Genomic DNA, 22,402 nt, shown 5'->3' on the forward strand with positions numbered 1-22,402 from the left:
CTCTCCCCTCCCCTCTCTCTCCTCCCCTCTCTCTCTCCTCTCCTCCCTCTCTCTACCAGGTGTGTTTGCGTTGCTCCAGGCCTATGCCTTCCTCCAGTACCTGAAAGACAGACTGACCAGACAGGAGTTCCAGACCCTGTTCTTCCTGGGTGTCTCTCTGGCTGCTGGGGCAGTCTTCCTCACTGTTATATACCTGACTTATACAGGTAGGTCAACACTGTGTCTCTCTGGCTGCTGGGGCAGTCTTCCTCACTGTTATATACCTGACTTATACAGGTAGGTCAACACTGTGTCTCTCTGGCTGCTGGGGCAGTCTTCCTCACTGTTATATACCTGACTTATACAGGTAGGTCAACACTGTGTCTCTCTGGCTGCCGGGGCAGTCTTCCTCACTGTTATATACCTGACTTATACAGGTAGGTCAACACTGTGCTCTTATATACCTGACTTATACAGGTAGGTCTACACTGTGTCTCTCTGGCTGCCGGGGCAGTCTTCCTCACTGTTATATACCTGACTTATACAGGTAGGTCAACACTGTGCTCTTATATACCTGACTTATACAGGTAGGTCTACACTGTGTCTCTCTGGCTGCCGGGGCAGTCTTCCTCACTGTTATATACCTGACTTATACAGGTAGGTCAACACTGTGCTGTTATATACCTGACGTATACAGGTAGGTCAACACTGTGCTGTTATATACCTGACTTATACAGGTAGGTCAACACTGTGCTGTTATATACCTGACTTATACAGGTAGGTCAACACTGTGTTGTTATATACCTGACTTATACAGGTAGGTCAACACTGTGTCTCTCTGGCTGCTGGGGCAGTCTTCCTCACTGTTATATACCTGACTTTTACAGGTAGGTCAACACTGTGTCTCTCTGGCTGCTGGGGCAGTCTTCCTCACTGTTATATACCTGACTTATACAGGTAGGTCTACACTGTGTCTCTCTGGCTGCTGGGGCAGTCTTCCTCACTGTTATATACCTGACTTATACAGGTAGGTCTACACTGTGTCTCTCTGGCTGCTGGGGCAGTCTTCCTCACTGTTATATACCTGACTTATACAGGTAGGTCAACACTGTGTCTCTCTGGCTGCTGGGGCAGTCTTCCTCACTGTTATATACCTGACTTATACAGGTAGGTCAACACTGTGTCTCTCTGGCTGCTGGGGCAGTCTTCCTCACTGTTATATACCTGACTTATACAGGTAGGTCTACACTGTGTCTCTCTGGCTGCTGGGGCAGTCTTCCTCACTGTTATATACCTGACTTATACAGGTAGGTCAACACTGTGTCTCTCTGGCTGCTGGGGCAGTCTTCCTCACTGTTATATACCTGACTTATACAGGTAAGTCAACACTGTGTCTCTCTGGCTGCTGGGGCAGTCTTCCTCACTGTTATATACCTGACTTATACAGGTAGGTCAACACTGTGTCTCTCTGGCTGCTGGGGCAGTCTTCCTCACTGTTATATACCTGACTTATACAGGTAGGTCAACACTGTGTCTCTCTGGCTGCTGGGGCAGTCTTCCTCACTGTTATATACCTGACTTATACAGGTAGGTCTACACTGTGTCTCTCTGGCTGCTGGGGCAGTCTTCCTCACTGTTATATACCTGACTTATACAGGTAGGTCAACACTGTGTCTCTCTGGCTGCTGGGGCAGTCTTCCTCACTGTTATATACCTGACTTATACAGGTAGGTCAACACTGTGTTGTTATATACCTGACTTATACAGGTAGGTCAACACTGTGTCTCTCTGGCTGCTGGGGCAGTCTTCCTCACTGTTATATACCTGACTTATACAGGTAGGTCAACACTGTGTCTCTCTGGCTGCTGGGGCAGTCTTCCTCACTGTTATATACCTGACTTATACAGGTAGGTCAACACTGTGTCTCTCTGGCTGCTGGGGCAGTCTTCCTCACTGTTATATACCTGACTTATACAGGTAGGTCAACACTGTGTCTCTCTGGCTGCTGGGGCAGTCTTCCTCACTGTTATATACCTGACTTATACAGGTAGGTCAACACTGTGTCTCTCTGGCTGCTGGGGCAGTCTTCCTCACTGTTATATACCTGACTTATACAGGTAGGTCAACACTGTGTCTCTCTGGCTGCCGGGGCAGTCTTCCTCACTGTTATATACCTGACTTATACAGGTAGGTCAACACTGTGCTGCTATATACCTGACTTATACAGGTAGGTCAACACTGTGCTGTTATATACCTGACTTATACAGGTAGGTCAACACTGTGCTCTTATATACCTGACTTATACAGGTAGGTCAACACTGTGTTGTTATATACCTGACTTATACAGGTAGGTCGACACTGTGCTGTTATATACCTGACTTATACAGGTAGGTCAACACCGTGCTGTTATATACCTGACTTATACAGGTAGGTCAACACTGTGTTGTTATATACCTGACTTATACAGGTAGGGCAACACTGTGCTGTTATATACCTGACTTATACAGGTAGGTCAACACTGTGTTGTTATATACCTGACTTATACAGGTAGGTCAACACTGTGTTGTTATATACCTGACTTATACAGGTAGGTCTACACTGTGTTGTTATATACCTGACTTATACAGGTAGGTCAACACTGTGCTGTTATATAGAGTGGGGCAAAACAGTATTTAGTCAGCCACCAATTGTGCAAGTTCTCCCACTTAAAATGAGAGAGGCCCACACCTATACCAACATCTATACCCTCATCTATACCCTCATCTATACCCACCTCTATACCCTCATCTATACCCACCTCTATACCCACCTCTATACCCTCATCTATACCCACATCTATACCCTCATCTATACCCTCATCCATACCCACATCTATACCCACATCCTCACCCACATCCTCACCCACATCTGTACCCTCATCTGTACCCTCATCTATACCCACAAACTATACCCACATCCTCATCTATACCCACATCTGTACCCTCATCTGTACCCACATCTATACCCACATCTATACCCTCATCTATACTCACATCTGTACCCTCATCTATACACACATCTATACCCACATCCTCATCTATACCCACATCTGTACCCACATCCTCATCTATACCCACATCTGTACCCTCATCCTCATCGATACCCACATCTGTACCCTCATCTGTACCCTCATCTATACCCACATCTATACCCACATCCTCATCTATACCCACATCTATACCCACATCTATACCCACATCTATACCCACATCTATACCCACATCTATACCCTCATCTATACCCACATCTATACCCACATCTATACCCACCTCTATACCCTCATCTATACCCACATCTATACCCACATCTATACCCACATCTATACCCTCATCTATACCCACATCCATACCCACATCCTCACCCACATCTATACCCACATCTCTACCCTCATATGTACCCTTATCTATACCCACATCTGTACCCACATCCTCATCTATACCCACATCTATACCCACATCTATACCCACATCTATACCCTCATCTATACCCACATCCATACCCACATCCTCACCCACATCTATACCCACATCTATACCCTCATCTATACCCACATCCATACCCACATCCTCACCCACATCTATACCCACATCTATACCCACATCCATACCCACATCCTCACCCACATCTATACCCACATCTCTACCCTCATATGTACCCTTATCTGTACCCACATCCTCATCTATACCCACATCTGTACCCACATCCTCATCTATACCCACATCTGTACCCTCATCCTCATCTATACCCACATCTGTACCCATATCCACATCTGTACCCTCATCTGTACCCACATCTATACCCTCATCTGTACCCTCATCTATACCCACATCTATACCCTCATCTATACCCACATCTATACCCACATCCTCATCTATACCCACATCCTCATCTATACCCACATCTGTACCCTCATCCTCATCGATACCCACATCTGTACCCTCATCTGTACCCTCATCTATACCCACATCTATACCCACATCCTCATCTATACCCACATCTATACCCTCATCTATACCCTCATCTATACCCACATCTATACCCACATCTATACCCTCATCTATACCCACATCCATACCCACATCCTCACCCACATCTATACCCACATCTCTACCCTCATATGTACCCTTATCTATACCCACATCTGTACCCACATCCTCATCTATACCCACATCTGTACCCTCATCTGTACCCACATCTATACCCACATCTATACCCTCATCTGTACCCTCATCTATACCCACATCCTCATCTATACCCACATCTATACCCACATCCTCATCTATACCCTCATCTGTACCCACATCCTCATCTATACCCACATCTGTACCCTCATCTGTACCCACATCTATACCCTCATCTATACCCACATCTATACCCACATCTATACCCACATCTATACCCTCATCTATACCCACATCCTCATCTATACCCACATCCTCATCTATACCCACATCTGTACCCTCATCCTCATCGATACCCACATCTGTACCCTCATCTGTACCCTCATCTATACCCACATACCCATCTATACCCACATCTATACCCACATCTATATCCTCACCCTCATCTGTACCCACATCTATACCCACATCTATACCCTCATCTATACTCACATCTGTACCCTCATCTATACCCACATCTATACCCTCATCTATACCCACATCCTCATCTATACCCACATCCTCATCTATACCCACATCTGTACCCTCATCCTCATCGATACCCACATCTGTACCCTCATCTGTACCCTCATCTATACCCACATACCCATCTATACCCACATCTATACCCACATCTATATCCTCACCCTCATCTGTACCCACATCTATACCCACATCCTCATCTGTACCCACATCTATACCCACATCCTCATCTGTACCCACATCTATACCCACATCCTCATCTGTACCCACATCTAGGAGTTTAGGAGTCAGGAGTTTAGGAGTCAGGGAAATAGGATTTTGAATGGGAATCAATTGTTGTCCCCAAAACCTAACGTGTGTGTGTGTGTGTGTGTGTGTGTGTGTGATCATGTACTTAATCATATCTGTGCTGTACTTAATAATGTTCATTGTGTTTTAGGACACATCGCTCCTTGGAGTGGTCGATTCTATTCACTGTGGGATACAGGGTAAGTGCACTAAACAGTACGCACACACAAACACACACACACACCCCGGCCTCTGCTGTAGAGAGACAAGGCTGTCAGAGTGCCCAATCAGCTGTTTATGTGTCTCAGAGTGCGTGTTCTGCTGCAGTGCAGTGTGGGTCGTGTCCGGTCTACGTGTGTCTAGTTTTACTCCCTGTGGATCACCTTTACCAAGGAAACACTGTGTTCCTCTTTCTGTCAATGTCCACTCACTTCCTGTAGCAACAACCTTCCACAGGCACTTAAGATAAATCCTTTAAATCCCTCCCTTACCCCTCTCTCTCCCTCCCTCCCCACCCCTCTCTCTCCCTCCCTCCCTCCCTCCCCACCCCTCTCTCTCCCTCCCTCCCTCCCTCCCCACCCCTCTCTCTCCCTCCCTCCCCACCCCCCTCTCTTCACCCTCCCTCCCTCCTCTCTTCACCCTCCCCCTCTCCCTTCTCCCTCCCTCCCTCTTCTCCCTCCCTCAACCCACCCCCTCTCTCCCTCAACTCCCTCTCTCTCCCTCCCTCACCCCTCTCCCTTCTCCCTCCCTCCCTCACACCCCTCTCCCTCTCCCTTCCTCTTTTCCCTCTCCATCCCTCAACCCACCCCCTCTCTCCCTCTCCCTCCCTCAACCCACCCCCTCTCTCCCTCTCCCTCCCTCCCTCAACCCACCCCCTCTCTCCCTCCCTCGTCTCCCTCTCCCTCCCTCATCTCCCTCCCTCAACCCACCCCCTTCCTCCTCTCCCTCCCTCCCTCGTCTCCCTCTCCCTCCCTCATCTCCCTCCCTCAACCCACCCCCTTCCTCCTCTCCCTCCCTCCCTCCCTCAACCCACCTCTCCTCTCCCTCCCTCCTCCCCCTCTCCCTCCTCTCCCTCCCTTTCTCCTCTCTCCAGGTATGCTAAGATCCACATCCCCATCATAGCGTCTGTGTCGGAGCACCAGCCCACCACCTGGGTCTCGTTCTTCTTCGACCTCCACATCCTGGTCTGTACCTTTCCTGCTGGACTCTGGTTCTGCATCAAGAACATCAACGACGAGAGAGTCTTCGGTAAGACACACACACACACACGTCTACAGTTAAAGGGCATGGCAGCCGACATACACACACACACACACACACACACACACACACACACACACACACACACACACACACACACACGTCTACAGTTGAAGGGCATGGCAGCCGACACACACACACACACACACGTCTACAGTTAAAGGGCATGGCAGCCGACACACACACACACACACACACACACACAAACATGTCTACAGTTAGATGGCATGGCATGGCAATGTGTGTGTGTATGCAGGTGTGTGTGTGTATGCAGGTATGTGTGTGTATGCAGGTGTGTGTGTGTGTGTGTGTGTGTGTGTGTGTGTGTGTGTGTGTGTGTGTGTGTGTGTGTGTGTGTGTGTGTGTGTGTATGCAGGTGTTTGTAGGTGTGTGTGTGACCATAGAAATATAATGACTACAGCAATCAGTACCATTCAAGTCAACAAACAGACAGACACCGACACACATATACACACACATACACACCCTGCTGTTGCTAGTGGTTCTTTAATAGGATCTCTGTGTTTAACCCTGCTCTCCGTCTCCCCCTAGTGGCGCTGTATGCCATCAGTATATTAAACCCTAACCCAGTGTATTAAACCCAAACCCAGTATGTTCAACTCTATCCCAGTGTGTTAAACTCTAACCCAGTGTATTAAACCCTAACCCTGCTCTCTGTCTCCCCCTAGTGGCGCTGTATGCCATCAGTATATTAAACTCTAACCCAGTGTGCTCTTGAAACTCCCCATCCCGGATCCGGGATCGTGAATAAAGCCTCAGGCTCATTAGCATAACGCAACGTTAACGATTTCTGAAAATCGCAAATAAAATGAAAATAATGCGCCTGCTCTCAAGCTTAGCCTTTTCTTAACAACACTGTCATCTCGGATTTTCAAAATATGCTTTTGAACCATAGCTATTCACTAATTTGTGTAAGAGTATGCTAAGCTATCTTAGCATTTTGAGTAGCATTTAGCACGCAACATTTTCACAAAAACCAGATAACCAAATAAATAAAATAATTTACCTTTGAAGAGCATCGGATGTTTTCAATGAGGAGACTCTCAGTTACATAGCAAATGTTCAGTTTTTCCTGAAAGAATCTTTGTGTAGGAGAAATCGCTCCGTTTTGTACATCATATTTGGCTACCGAAACGAACCGAAAATTCAGTCACCAACAACGTCAAACTTTTTCCGAATTAACTCCATAATATCGACCGAAACATGGCAAACGTTGTTTGGAATCAATCCTCAAGGCGTTTTTTCACATATCTCTTCATTGATATATCGTTCGTGGAAGCCTGCTTTCTTCTCTGAATTCCATGGAAAAATACTTGCAGCTGAGGTTTGCACACCAATTTCGGCGCAGGACACCGGGCGGACACCTGGTAAATGTGGTCTCTTATGGTCAATCTTCCAATGATATGCCTACAAATACGTCACAATGCTGCAGACACCTTGGGGAAACGACAGAAAGGGCAGGCTCATTCCTCTCACATTCACAGCCATATAAGGAGACAATGGAAAACAGAGCCTCAAAAATCCTGCTGATTTCCTGGATGCCGTTTCATCTTGGTTTTGCCTGTAGCTCACGTTCTAGGGCACGCACAGAGAATATCTTTGCAGTTCTGGAAACGTCAGAGTGTTTTCTTTCCAAAGCTATCAATTATATGCATAGTCGAGCATCTTTTTGTGACAAAATATCTTGTTTAAAACGGGAACGTTTTTCATCCAAAAATGAAATAGCGCCCCCAGAGTTTCAAGAGGTTAAACTCTAACCCTGCTCTCTGTCTCCCCCTAGTGGCGCTGTATGCCATCAGTATATTAAACTCTAACCCAGTGTATTAAACCCAAACCCAGTATGTTAAAATCTAACCCTTCCCTCTGTCTCCCCCTAGTGGCGCTGTATGCCATCAGTATATTAAACTCTAACCCAGTATGTTAAACTCTAACCCTGCTCTCTGTTTCCCCCTAGTGGCGCTGTATGCCATCAGTGTATTAAACTCTAACCCTGCTCTCTGTCTCCCCCTAGTGGCGCTGTATGCCATCAGTATATTAAACTCTAACCCAGTCTATTAAACCCTAACCCAGTATGTTAAACTCTAACCCTGCTCTCTGTTTCCCCCTAGTGGCGCTGGATGCCGTCAGTGTATTAAACTAACCCTGCTCTCTGTCTCCCCCTAGTGGCGCTGTATGCCATCAGTGTATTAAACCCTAACCCTGCTCTCTGTCTCCCCCTAGTGGCGCTGTATGCCATCAGTATATTAAACTCTAACCCTGCTCTCTGTCTCCCCCTAGTGGCGCTGTATGCCATCAGTATATTAAACCCTAACCCTGCTCTCTGTCTCCCCCTAGTGGCGCTGTATGCCATCAGTGTATTAAACTCTAACCCTGCTCTCTGTCTCCCCCTAGTGGCGCTGGATGCCATCAGTGTATTAAACTCTAACCCTGCTCTCTGTCTCTCCCTAGTGGCCAGAGCCCTGTTTCATATGTAGTGCATCAGTGTATTAAACCATAACCCAGTATGTTAAACTCTAACCCAGTGTATTAAACCCTAACCCTGCTCTCTGTCTCCCCCTAGTGGCGCTGTATGCCGTCAGTGTATTAAACTAACCCTGCTCTCTGTCTCCCCCTAGTGGCGCTGTATGCCATCAGTGTATTAAACCCTAACCCTGCTCTCTGTCTCCCCCTAGTGGCGCTGTATGCCATCAGTGTATTAAACTCTAACCCTGCTCTCTGTCTCCCCCTAGTGGCGCTGTATGTCATCAGTGTATTAAACTCTAACCCTGCTCTCTGTCTCCCCCTAGTGGCGCTGTATGCCATCAGTGTATTAAACCCTAACCCTGCTCTCTGTCTCCCCCTAGTGGTGCTGTATGCCATCAGTGTATTAAACCCTAACCCTGCTCTCTGTCTCCCCCTAGTGGTGCTGTATGCCATCAGTGTATTAAACCCTAACCCTGCTCTCTGTCTCCCCCTAGTGGCGCTGTATGCCATCAGCGCTGTCTACTTTGCTGGAGTGATGGTCCGTCTGATGCTGACCCTGACCCCTGTAGTGTGCATGCTGTCAGCTATAGCCTTCTCCAGCGTGTTTGAACACTACCTAGGGGACGACATGAAGAGGGAGAGCCCTCCCATAGAGGACAGTAGTGATGAGGACGACAAGAGGAACTCTGGAAACCTCTATGATAAGGTATGACTAGAGGCTCTCTGGAAACCTCTATGATAAGATTTGAGGATGACTAGAGGCTCTCTGGAAACCTCTATGATAAAATTTGAGGATGACTAGAGGCTCTCTTGAAACCTCTATGATAAGGTTTGAGAATGACTAGAGGCCCTCTGGAAACCTCTATGATAAGATTTGAGGATGACTAGAGGCCCTCTGGAAACCTCTATGATAAGATTTGAGGATGACTAGAGGCTCTCTGGAAACCTCTATGATAAGATCTGAGGATGACTAGAGGCCCTCTGGAAACCTCTATGATAAGGTATGAGGATGACTAGAGGCCCTCTGGAAACCTCTATGATAAGATTTGAGGATGACTAGAGGCTCTCTGGAAACCTCTATGATAAGGTATGAGGATGACTAGAGGAACTCTGGAAACCTCTATGATAAGGTATGAGGATGACTAGAGGAACTCTGGAAACCTCTATGATAAGGAATGAGGATGACGAGAGGCCCCCTGGAAACCTCTATGATAAGGTATGAGGATGACTAGAGGCCCTCTGGAAACCTCTATGATAAGATTTGAGGATGACTAGAGGCTCTCTGGAAACCTCTATGATAAGGTATGAGGATGACTAGAGGAACTCTGGAAACCTCTATGATAAGGAATGAGGATGACGAGAGGCCCTCTGGAAACCTCTATGATAAGGAATGAGGATGACGAGAGGCCCTCTGGAAACCTCTATGATAAGGTATGAGGGTGACTAGAGGCCCTCTGGAAACCTCTATGATAAGGTATGAGGATGACTAGAGGCTCTCTGGAAACCTCTATGATAAGGTATGAGGATGGGTTCTAAATGGTACATTATTCCCTACATAGTCCACTTCTTTTGGCCAGAGCTTTAGTATCTTCAAATCCTTATCTACTGTAGTGCACTACGTTGCACTGCAGTAGTCAGAGCTTTGGTACCCTGTTTCATATGTAGTGCACTACTTTTGGCCAGAGCCTTGTTTCATATGTAGTGCACTACTTTTGGCCAGAGCCCTGTTTCATATGTAGTGCACTACTTTTGGCCAGAGCCCTGTTTCATATGTAGTGCACTACTTTTGGCCAGAGCCCTGTTTCATATGTAGTGCACTACTTTTGGCCAGAGCCTTGTTTCATATGTAGTGCACTACCTTTGGCCAGAGCCCTGTTTCATATGTAGTGCACTACTTTTGGCCAGAGCCCTGTTTCATATGTAGTGCACTACTTTTGGCCAGAGCCTTGTTTCATATGTAGTGCACTACTTTTGGCCAGAGCCTTGTTTCATATGTAGTGCACTACTTTTGGCCAGAGCCCTGTTTCATATGTAGTGCACTACTTTTGGCCAGAGCCCTGTTTCATATGTAGTGCACTACTTTTGGCCAGAGCCCTGTTTCATATGTAGTGCACTACTTTTGGCCAGAGCCCTGTTTCATATGTAGTGCACTACTTTTGGCCAGAGCCCTGTTTCATATGTAGTGCACTACTTTTGGCCAGAGCCCTGTTTCATATGTAGTGCACTACTTTTGGCCAGAGCCCTGTTTCATATGTAGTGCACTACTTTTGGCCAGAGCCTTGTTTCATATGTAGTGCACTACTTTTGGCCAGAGCCTTGTTTCATATGTAGTGCACTACTTTTGGCCAGAGCCCTGTTTCATATGTAGTGCACTACTTTTGGCCAGAGCCCTGTTTCATATGTAGTCCACTACTTTTGGCCAGAGCCTTGTTTCATATGTAGTGCACTACTTTTGGCCAGACCCTTGTTTCATATGTAGTGCACTACTTTTGGCCAGAGCCCTGTTTCATATGTAGTGCACTACTTTTGGCCAGAGCCCTGTTTCATATGTAGTGCACTACTTTTGGCCAGAGCCCTGTTTCATATGTAGTGCACTACTTTTGGACAGGGTCTTGACACCTTTCCTTTGCTGGGCATAGGGCATAGGCACACCCACTTGGCAGCCAGGCCCACCCACTGGGGAGCGAGGCCCAGCCAATCAGAATGAGTTTTTCTCCACAAAAGGTCTTTATTACAGACAGAAATACTCGGCAGTTTCATCAGCTGTCCGGGTGGCTGGTCTCAGACGATCACGGAGGTGAAGAAGCCGGATGTGGAGGTTCTGGGCTGGTTACAGTCTGTGGTAGTGAGGCCCGGTTACAGTCTGTGGCTGTGAGGCCCGGTTACAGTCTGTGGTTGTGAGGCCTGGTTACAGTCTGTGGTTGTGAGGCCCGGTTACAGTCTGTGGTTGTGAGGCCTGGTTACAGTCTGTGGTTGTGAGGCCTGGTTACAGTCTGTGGCTGTGAGGCCCGGTTACAGTCTGTGGTTGTGAGGCCTGGTTACAGTCTGTGGTTGTGAGGCCTGGTTACAGTCTGTGGTTGTGAGGCCCGGTTAAAGTCTGTGGTTGTGAGGCCTGGTTACAGTCTGTGGTAGTGAGGCCCGGTTACAGTCTGTGGTAGTGAGGCCTGGTTACAGTCTGTGGTTGTGAGGCCTGGTTACAGTCTGTGGTTGTGAGGCCTGGTTACAGTCTGTGGTAGTGAGGCCTGGTTACAGTCTGTGGTTGTGAGGCCCGGTTACAGTCTGTGGTAGTGAGGCCCGGTTACAGTCTGTGGTAGTGAGGCCCGGTTACAGTCTGTGGTAGTGAGGCCTGGTTTCAGTCTGTGGTAGTGAGGCCCGGTTACAGTCTGTGGTAGTGAGGCCCGGTTACAGTCTGTGGTTGTGAGGCCTGGTTACAGTCTGTGGTTGTGAGGCCTGGTTACAGTCTGTGGTAGTGAGGCCCGGTTACAGTCTGTGGTTGTGAGGCCCGGTTACAGTCTGTGGTTGTGAGGCCCGGTTACAGTCTGTGGTTGTGAGGCCCGGTTACAGTCTGTGGTTGTGAGGCCCGGTTACAGTCTGTGGTAGTGAGGCCTGGTTACAGTCTGTGGTTGTGAGGCCTGGTTACAGTCTGTGGTTGTGAGGCCTGGTTACAGTCTGTGGTTGTGAGGCCTGGTTACAGTCTGTGGTTGTGAGGCCTGGTTACAGTCTGTGGTAGTGAGGCCCGGTTACAGTCTGTGGTTGTGAGGCCTGGTTACAGTCTGTGGTTGTGAGGCCCGGTTACAGTCTGTGGTTGTGAGGCCTGGTTACAGTCTGTGGTTGTGAGGCCCGGTTACAGTCTGTGGTAGTGAGGCCTGGTTACAGTCTGTGGTTGTGAGGCCCGGTTACAGTCTGTGGTTGTGAGGCCTGGTTACAGTCTGTGGTTGTGAGGCCCGGTTACAGTCTGTGGTTGTGAGGCCCGGTTACAGTCTGTGGTTGTGAGGCCTGGTTACAGTCTGTGGTTGTGAGGCCTGGGTACAGTCTGTGGTTGTGAGGCCCGGTTACAGTCTGTGGTTGTGAGGGCTGGTTACAGTCTGTGGTTGTGAGGCCCGGTTACAGTCTGTGGTTGTGAGGCCCGGTTACAGTCTGTGGTTGTGAGGCCTGGTTACAGTCTGTGGTTGTGAGGCCTGGGTACAGTCTGTGGTTGTGAGGCCCGGTTACAGTCTGTGGTTGTGAGGGCTGGTTACAGTCTGTGGTTGTGAGGCCTGGTTACAGTCTGTGGTTCTGGGCTGGTTACAGTCTGTGGTTGTGAGGCCCGGTTACTGTCTGTGGTTGTGAGGCCTGGTTACAGTCTGTGGTTGTGAGGCCCGGTTACAGTCTGTGGTTGTGAGGCCTGGTTACAGTCTGTGGTTGTGAGGCCTGGTTACAGTTTGTGGTTGTGAGGCCCGGTTACAGTCTGTGGTTGTGAGGCCTGGTTACAGTCTGTGGTTGTGAGGCCTGGTTACAGTCTGTGGTTGTGAGGCCCGGTTACAGTCTGTGGTAGTGAGGCCCGGTTACAGTCTGTGGTTGTGAGGCCTGGTTACAGTCTGTGGTTGTGAGGCCCGGTTACAGTCTGTGGTTGTGAGGCCCGGTTACAGTCTGTGGTTGTGAGGCCCGGTTACAGTCTGTGGTTGTGAGGCCCGGTTACAGTCTGTGGTTGTGAGGCCCGGTTACAGTCTGTGGTTGTGAGGCCTGGTTACAGTCTGTGGTTGTGAGGCCTGGTTACAGTCTGTGGTTGTGAGGCCGGTTACAGTCTGTGGTTGTGAGGCACATTTTAGAGTGGCCTGTTAGTGTCCCCAGCACAAGGTGCACCTGTGTAATGATTGTGCTCTTTAATCAGCTTCTTGATATGCCACATGGGTCAGATGGATGGATTATCTTGGTAAAGGTGAAATGCTCACTAACAGGGATGTAAACAATTTCTTTTTTCCCAAAATTTGAGAGAAATAATATTTTTTTGCGTTTGGAACATTTCTGGGACCTGTTATTTCAGTTCATGAAACATGACCGACACTTTACATGTTGCATTTATAGTTTAGTTCAGTATACAGTTCAGTATAGTCAGTATTCAGTATTCAGTTCAGTATAGTCAGTATTCAGTTCAGTATAGTCAGTATAGTCAGTATTCAGTATTCAGTTCAGTATAGTCAGTATTCAGTTCAGTATAGTCAGTATTCAGTTCAGTATAGTCAGTATTCAGTATTCAGTTCAGTATAGTCAGTATAGTCAGTATTCAGTATTCAGTTCAGTATAGTCAGTATTCAGTATTCAGTTCAGTATAGTCAGTATTCAGTTCAGTATAGTCAGTATTCAGTTCAGTATAGTCAGTATTCAGTTCAGTATAGTCAGTATTCAGTATACAGTTCAGTATAGTCAGTATTCAGTTCAGTATAGTCAGTATTCAGTTCAGTATAGTCAGTATTCAGTATACAGTTCAGTATAGTCAGTATTCAGTATACAGTTCAGTATAGTCAGTATTCAGTATTCAGTTCAGTATTCAGTATACAGTTTAGTATAGTCAGTATTCAGTATTCAGTTCAGTATAGTCAGTATTCAGTATTCAGTTCAGTATAGTCAGTATTCAGTTCAGTATAGTCAGTATTCAGTTCAGTATAGTCAGTATTCAGTTTAGTATAGTCAGTATTCAGTATACAGTTCAGTATAGTCAGTATTCAGTATTCAGTTCAGTATAGTCAGTATTCAGTTCAGTATAGTCAGTATTCAGTTCAGTATAGTCAGTATTCAGTATTCAGTTCAGTATAGTCAGTATAGTCAGTATTCAGTATTCAGTTCAGTATAGTCAGTATTCAGTATTCAGTTCAGTATAGTCAGTATTCAGTTCATTATAGTCAGTATTCAGTTCAGTATAGTCAGTATTCAGTTCAGTATAGTCAGTATTCAGTTCAGTATAGTCAGTATTCAGTATACAGTTCAGTATAGTCAGTATTCAGTATACAGTTCAGTATAGTCAGTATTCAGTATTCAGTTCAGTATTCAGTATACAGTTTAGTATAGTCAGTATTCAGTATTCAGTTCAGTATAGTCAGTATTCAGTATTCAGTTCAGTATAGTCAGTATTCAGTTCAGTATAGTCAGTATTCAGTTCAGTATAGTCAGTATTCAGTTCAGTATAGTCAGTATTCAGTATACAGTTCAGTATAGTCAGTATTCAGTTCAGTATAGTCAGTATTCAGTTCAGTATAGTCAGTATTCAGTTCAGTATAGTCAGTATTCAGTTCAGTATAGTCAGTATTCAGTTCAGTATAGTCAGTATTCAGGATTCAGTTCAGTATAGTCAGTATTCAGTATTCACTATACAGTTCAGTATAGTCAGTATTCAGTTCAGTATAGTCAGTATTCAGTATTCAGTTCAGTATAGTCAGTATTCAGTATACAGTTCAGTATAGTCAGTATTCAGTATTCAGTTCTGTATAGTCAGTATTCAGTATTCAGTTCAGTATAGTCAGTATTCAGTTCAGTATAGTCAGTATTCAGTATACAGTTCAGTATAGTCAGTATTCAGTATACAGTTCAGTATAGTCAGTATTCAGTATTCAGTACAGTATAGTCAGTATTCAGTATACAGTTCAGTATTCACTATACAGTTCAGTATTCAGTATACAGTTTAGTATAGTCAGTATTCAGTTCAGTATAGTCAGTATTCAGTATACAGTTCAGTATAGTCAGTATTCAGTTCAGTATAGTCAGTATTCAGTATTCAGTTCAGTATAGTCAGTATTCAGTTCAGTATAGTCAGTATTCAGTATACAGTTCAGTATAGTCAGTATTCAGTATTCAGTTCAGTATAGTCAGTATTCAGTATACAGTTCAGTATTCACTATACAGTTCAGTATTCATTATACAGTTTAGTATAGTCAGTATTCAGTATACAGTTCAGTATAGTCAATATTCAGTATACAGTTCAGTATAGTCAGTATTCAGTATTCAGTTCAGTATAGTCAGTATTCAGTATTCAGTTCAGTATTCACTATACAGTTCAGTATTCAGTATACAGTTTAGTATAGTCAGTATTCAGTATACAGTTCAGTATAGTCAGTATTCAGTATACAGTTCAGTATAGTCAGTATAGTCAGTATTCAGTTCAGTATAGTCAGTATTCAGTATTCAGTTCAGTATAGTCAGTATTCAGTATACAGTTCAGTATAGTCAGTATTCAGTATTCAGTTCAGTATAGTCAGTATTCAGTTCAGTATAGTCAGTATTCAGTATTCAGTTCAGTATAGTCAGTATAGTCAGTATTCAGTATTCAGTTCAGTATAGTCAGTATTCAGTATTCAGTTCAGTATAGTCAGTATTCAGTTCAGTATTCAGTATTCAGTACAGTATAGTCAGTATTCAGTATACAGTTCAGTATTCACTATACAGTTCAGTATTCAGTATACAGTTTAGTATAGTCAGTATTCACTATACAGTTCAGTATAGTCAGTATTCAGTTCAGTATAGTCAGTATACAGTTCAGTATAGTCAGTATTCAGTTCAGTATAGTCAGTATTCAGTATTCAGTTCAGTATAGTCAGTATTCAGTTCAGTATAGTCAGTATTCAGTATACAGTTCAGTATAGTCAGTATTCAGTATTCAGTTCAGTATAGTCAGTATTCAGTATACAGTTCAGTATTCAGTATACAGTTTAGTATAGTCAGTATTCAGTATACAGTTCAGTATAGTCAATATTCAGTATTCAGTTCAGTATAGTCAGTATTCAGTATACAGTTTAGTATAGTCAGTATTCAGTATACAGTTCAGTATAGTCAGTATAGTCAGTATTCAGTATTCAGTTCAGTATAGTCAGTATTCAGTATACAGTTCAGTATAGTCAGTATAGTCAGTATTCAGTTCAGTATAGTCAGTATTCAGTATTCAGTTCAGTATTCACTATACAGTTCAGTATTCAGTATACAGTTTAGTATAGTCAGTATTCAGTATACAGTTCAGTATAGTCAGTATTCAGTATACAGTTCAGTATAGTCAGTATAGCCAGTATTCAGTTCAGTATAGTCAGTATTCAGTATACAGTTCAGTATAGTCAGTATTCAGTATACAGTTCAGTATAGTCAGTATTCAGTATACAGTTCAGTATAGTCAGTATTCAGTATACAGTTCAGTATAGTCAGTATAGTCAGTATTCAGTTCAGTATAGTCAGTATTCAGTATTCAGTTCAGTATAGTCAGTATTCAGTATACAGTTCAGTATAGTCAGTATTCAGTATTCAGTTCAGTATAGTCAGTATTCAGTATTCAGTTCAGTATAGTCAGTATAGTCAGTATTCAGTATTCAGTTCAGTATAGTCAGTATTCAGTTCAGTATAGTCAGTATTCAGTATACAGTTCAGTATAGTCAGTATTCAGTTCAGTATAGTCAGTATTCAGTATACAGTTCAGTATAGTCAGTATTCAGTATACAGTTCAGTATAGTCAGTATTCAGTTCAGTATAGCCAGTATTCAGTTCAGTATAGTCAGTATTCAGTATACAGTTCAGTATAGTCAGTATTCAGTATACAGTTCAGTATAGTCAGTATAGTCAGTATTCAGTTCAGTATAGTCAGTATTCAGTATTCAGTTCAGTATAGTCAGTATTCAGTATACAGTTCAGTATAGTCAGTATTCAGTATTCAGTTCAGTATAGTCAGTATTCAGTTCAGTATAGTCAGTATTCAGTATTCAGTTCAGTATAGTCAGTATAGTCAGTATTCAGTATTCAGTTCAGTATAGTCAGTATTCAGTATAGTCAGTATTCAGTTCAGTATAGTCAGTATTCAGTATACAGTTCAGTATAGTCAGTATTCAGTATACAGTTCAGTATAGTCAGTATTCAGTATTCAGTTCAGTATAGTCAGTATTCAGTATTCAGTTCAGTATAGTCAGTATAGTCAGTATTCAGTATTCAGTTCAGTATAGTCAGTATTCAGTATTCAGTTCAGTATAGTCAGTATTCAGTTCAGTATAGTCAGTATTCAGTATTCAGTTCAGTATAGTCAGTATTCAGTATTCAGTTCAGTATAGTCAGTATTCAGTTCAGTATAGTCAGTATTCAGTTCAGTATAGTCAGTATTCAGTTCAGTATAGTCAGTATTCAGTATACAGTTCAGTATAGTCAGTATTCAGTACAGTATAGTCAGTATTCAGTATACAGTTCAGTATTCACTATACAGTTCAGTATTCAGTATACAGTTTAGTATAGTCAGTATTCACTATACAGTTCAGTATAGTCAGTATTCAGTTCAGTATAGTCAGTATTCAGTATACAGTTCAGTATTCACTATACAGTTCAGTATTCAGTATACAGTTTAGTATAGTCAGTATTCACTATACAGTTCAGTATAGTCAGTATACAGTTCAGTATAGTCAGTATTCAGTATACAGTTCAGTATAGTCAGTATTCAGTATTCAGTTCAGTATAGTCAGTATTCAGTATACAGTTCAGTATAGTCAGTCTAGTCAGTATTCAGTTCAGTATAGTCAGTATTCAGTATACAGTTCAGTATAGTCAGTATAGTCAGTATTCAGTTCAGTATAGTCAGTATTCAGTATACAGTTCAGTATAGTCAGTATTCAGTATACAGTTCAGTATAGTCAGTATAGTCAGTATTCAGTTCAGTATAGTCAGTATTCAGTATTCAGTTCAGTATAGTCAGTATAGTCAGTATTCAGTTCAGTATAGTCAGTATTCAGTATTCAGTTCAGTATAGTCAGTATTCAGTTCAGTATAGTCAGTATTCAGTTCAGTATAGTCAGTATTCAGTTCAGTATAGTCAGTATTCAGTATTCAGTTCAGTATAGTCAGTATTCAGTGTAGTCAGTATAGTCAGTATTCAGTTCAGTATAGTCAGTATTCAGTATTCAGTTCAGTATAGTCAGTATTCAGCTCAGTATAGTCAGTATTCAGTATTCAGTTCAGTATAGTCAGTATTCAGTTCAGTATAGTCAGTATTCAGTATTCAGTTCAGTATAGTCAGTATTCAGTTCAGTATAGTCAGTATTCAGTTCAGTATAGTCAGTATTCAGTATTCAGTTCAGTATAGTCAGTATAGTCAGTATTCAGTATTCAGTTCAGTATAGTCAGTATACAGTTCAGTATAGTCAGTATTCAGTATACAGTTCAGTATTCAGTATACAGTTCAGTATAGTCAGTATACAGTTAGATGTGTGTGTATTGTTGTGAATGGTTAGATATTACTGCACTGTTGGAGCTCAGAACACAAGCATTTAGTTAGATATTACTGCACTGTTGGAGCCTGGAACACAAGCATTTAGTTAGATATTACTGCACTGTTGGAGCTGGGAACACAAGCATTTAGTTAGATAGTACTGTACTGTTGGAGCCTGGAACACAAGCATTTAGTTAGATATTACTGCACTGTTGGAGCTGGGAACACAAGCATTTAGTTAGATAGTACTGTACTGTTGGAGCCTGGAACACAAGCATTTCACTACACCCTCAATAACACCTGTTAAATATGTGTCTGGACCAATAACATCTGTTAAATATGTGTATGTGACCAATAACATCTGTTAAATATGTGTATGGACCAATAACATCTGTTAAATATGTGTCTGGACCAATAACATCTGTTAAATATGTGTATGTGACCAATAACACCTGCTAAATATGGGTATGTGACCAATAACATCTGTTAAATATGGACCAATAACATCTGTTAAGTATGTGACCAATAACATCTGTTAAATATGGACCAATAACATCTGCTAAATATGTGACCAATAACATCTGTTAAATATGGACCAATAACATCTGTTAAATATGGACCAATAACATCTGTTAAATATGGACCAATAACATCTGTTAAATATGTGACCAATAACATCTGTTAAATATGGACCAATAACATCTGTTAAATATGGACCAATAACATCTGTTAAATATGGACCAATAACATCTGTTAAATATGGACCAATAACATCTGTTAAATATGGACCAATAACATCTGTTAAATATGTGACCAATAACATCTGTTAAATATGGACCAATAACATCTGTTAAATATGTGACCAATAACATCTGTTAAATATGGACCAATAACATCTGCTAAATATGTGACCAATAACATCTGTTAAATATGTGACCAATAACATCTGTTAAATATGGACCAATAACATCTGTTAAATATGTGTATGGACCAATAACATCTGTTAAATATGGACCAATAACATCTGTTAAATATGGACCAATAACATCTGTTAAATATGGACCAATAACATCTGTTAAATATGGACCAATAACATCTGTTAAATATGTGACCAATAACATCTGTTAAATATGGACCAATAACATCTGTTAAATATGTGACCAATAACATCTGTTAAATATGTGTATGGACCAATAACATCTGTTAAATATGGACCAATAACATCTGTTAAATATGGACCAATAACATCTGTTAAATATGGACCAATAACATCTGTTAAATATGGACCAATAACATCTGTTAAATATGTGACCAATAACATCTGTTAAATATGGACCAATAACATCTGTTAAATATGTGACCAATAACATCTGTTAAATATGTGTATGGACCAATAACATCTGTTAAATATGGACCAATAACATCTGTTAAATATGGACCAATAACATCTGTTAAATATGGACCAATAACATCTGTTAAATATGTGTCTGGACCAATAACATCTGTTAAATATGGACCAATAACATCTGTTAAATATGGACCAATAACATCTGTTAAATATGTGACTAATAACATCTGTTAAATATGGACCAATAACATATGTTAAATATGTGTCTGGACCAATAACATCTGTTAAATATGGACCAATAACATCTGTAAAATATGGACCAATAACATCTGTTAAATATGGACCAATAACATCTGTTAAATATGTGACCAATAACATCTGTTAAATATGGACCAATAACATCTGTTAAATATGTGACCAATAACATCTGGTAAATATGGACCAATAACATCTGTTAAATATGTGACCAATAACATCTGTTAAATATGGACCAATAACATCTGTTAAATATGTGACCAATAACATCTGTTAAATATGTGTTTGGACCAATAACATCTGTTAAATATGTGTATGGACCAATAACATCTGTTAAATATGGACCAATAACATCTGTTAAATATGTGACCAATAACATCTGGTAAATATGGACCAATAACATCTGTTAAATATGGACCAATAACATCTGTTAAATATGTGTATGGACCAATAACATCTGTTAAATATGGACCAATAACATCTGTTAAATATGTGTATGGACCAATAACATCTGTTAAATATGGACCAATAACATCTGTTAACTATGTGACCAATAACATCTGTTAAATATGTGACCAATAACATCTGTTAAATATGGACCAATAGCATCTGTTAAATATGGACCAATAACATCTGTTAAATATGGACCAATAACTTCTGTTAAATATGTGTATGGACCAATAACATCTGTTAAATATGGACCAATAACATTTGTTAAATATGTGTATGGACCAATAACATCTGTTAAATATGGACCAATAGCATCTGTTAAATATGTGACCAATAACATCTGTTAAATATGTGACCAATAACATCTGTTAAATATGTGACCAATAACATCTGTTAAATATGTGACCAATAACATCTGTTAAATATGGACCAATAACATCTGTTAAATATGTGACCAATAACATCTGTTAAATATGTGACCAATAACATCTGTTAAATATGAACCAATTACATCTGTTAAATATGGACCAATAACATCTGTTAAATATGGACCAATAACATCTGTTAAATATGGACCAATAACATCTGTTAAATATGGACCAATAACATCTGTTAAATATGAACCAATTACATCTGTTAAATATGGACCAATAACATCTGTTAAATATGGACCAATAACATCTGTTAAATATGTGACCAATAACATCTGTTAAATATGGACCAATAACATCTGTTAAATATGTGACCAATAACATCTGTTAAATATGTGACCAATAACATCGGTTAAATATGTGACCAATAACATCTGTTAAATATGTGACCAATACAATTTGTTTTGGTTTAAAGTACATAACTGGTTTAGATTTTGGAAACTCATTTCTTTGTTGAGACAGTTGATGAGGATCTCATATTGGTATTAGCAAGAGCTGTTGACATTTTCCTAACATGAAGTAAACTGATACCATATCTATTAGATGTGTCTTCCCACAAACTGATACCATATCTATTAGATGTGTCTTCCCACAAACTGATACCATATCTATTAGATGTGTCTTCCCACAAACTGATACCATATCTATTAGATGTGTCTTCCCACAAACTGATACCATATCTATTAGATGTGTCTTCCCACAAACTGATACCATATCTAATAGATGTGTCTTCCCACAAACTGATACCATATCTATTAGATGTGTCTTCCCACAAACTGATACCATATCTATTAGATGTGTCTTCCCACAAACTGATACCATATCTATTAGATGTGTCTTCCCACAAACTGATACCATATCTATTAGATGTGTCTTCCCACAAACTGATACCATATCTATTAGATGTGTCTTCCCACAAACTGATACCATATTTTTTTAGATGTGTCTTCCCACAAACTGATACCATATCTATTAGATGTGTCTTCCCACAAACTGATACCATATCTATTAGATGTGTCTTCCCACA

The 22,402-nt window shown here is 41.9% G+C and overlaps 1 protein-coding gene across 1 annotated transcript in view; it reads left to right on the forward strand.

Moving 5' to 3' along the window:
- The window catches only part of stt3b (STT3 oligosaccharyltransferase complex catalytic subunit B), a 101,199-nt gene that overhangs the window by 63,298 nt on the left and 15,499 nt on the right, over positions 1-22,402 (forward strand). Inside the window, exons 7-10 of the mRNA XM_064946893.1 lie at positions 60-206; positions 5,101-5,149; positions 6,043-6,197; positions 9,188-9,399. Coding sequence (XP_064802965.1) covers positions 60-206; positions 5,101-5,149; positions 6,043-6,197; positions 9,188-9,399 — 563 coding nt within the window. The remainder of the gene's footprint in view (positions 1-59; positions 207-5,100; positions 5,150-6,042; positions 6,198-9,187; positions 9,400-22,402) is intronic.

This window comes from Oncorhynchus masou, chromosome 29, assembly GCF_036934945.1.
Source record: "Oncorhynchus masou masou isolate Uvic2021 chromosome 29, UVic_Omas_1.1, whole genome shotgun sequence".
NCBI classification, from domain to species: Eukaryota; Metazoa; Chordata; class Actinopteri; order Salmoniformes; family Salmonidae; genus Oncorhynchus; species Oncorhynchus masou.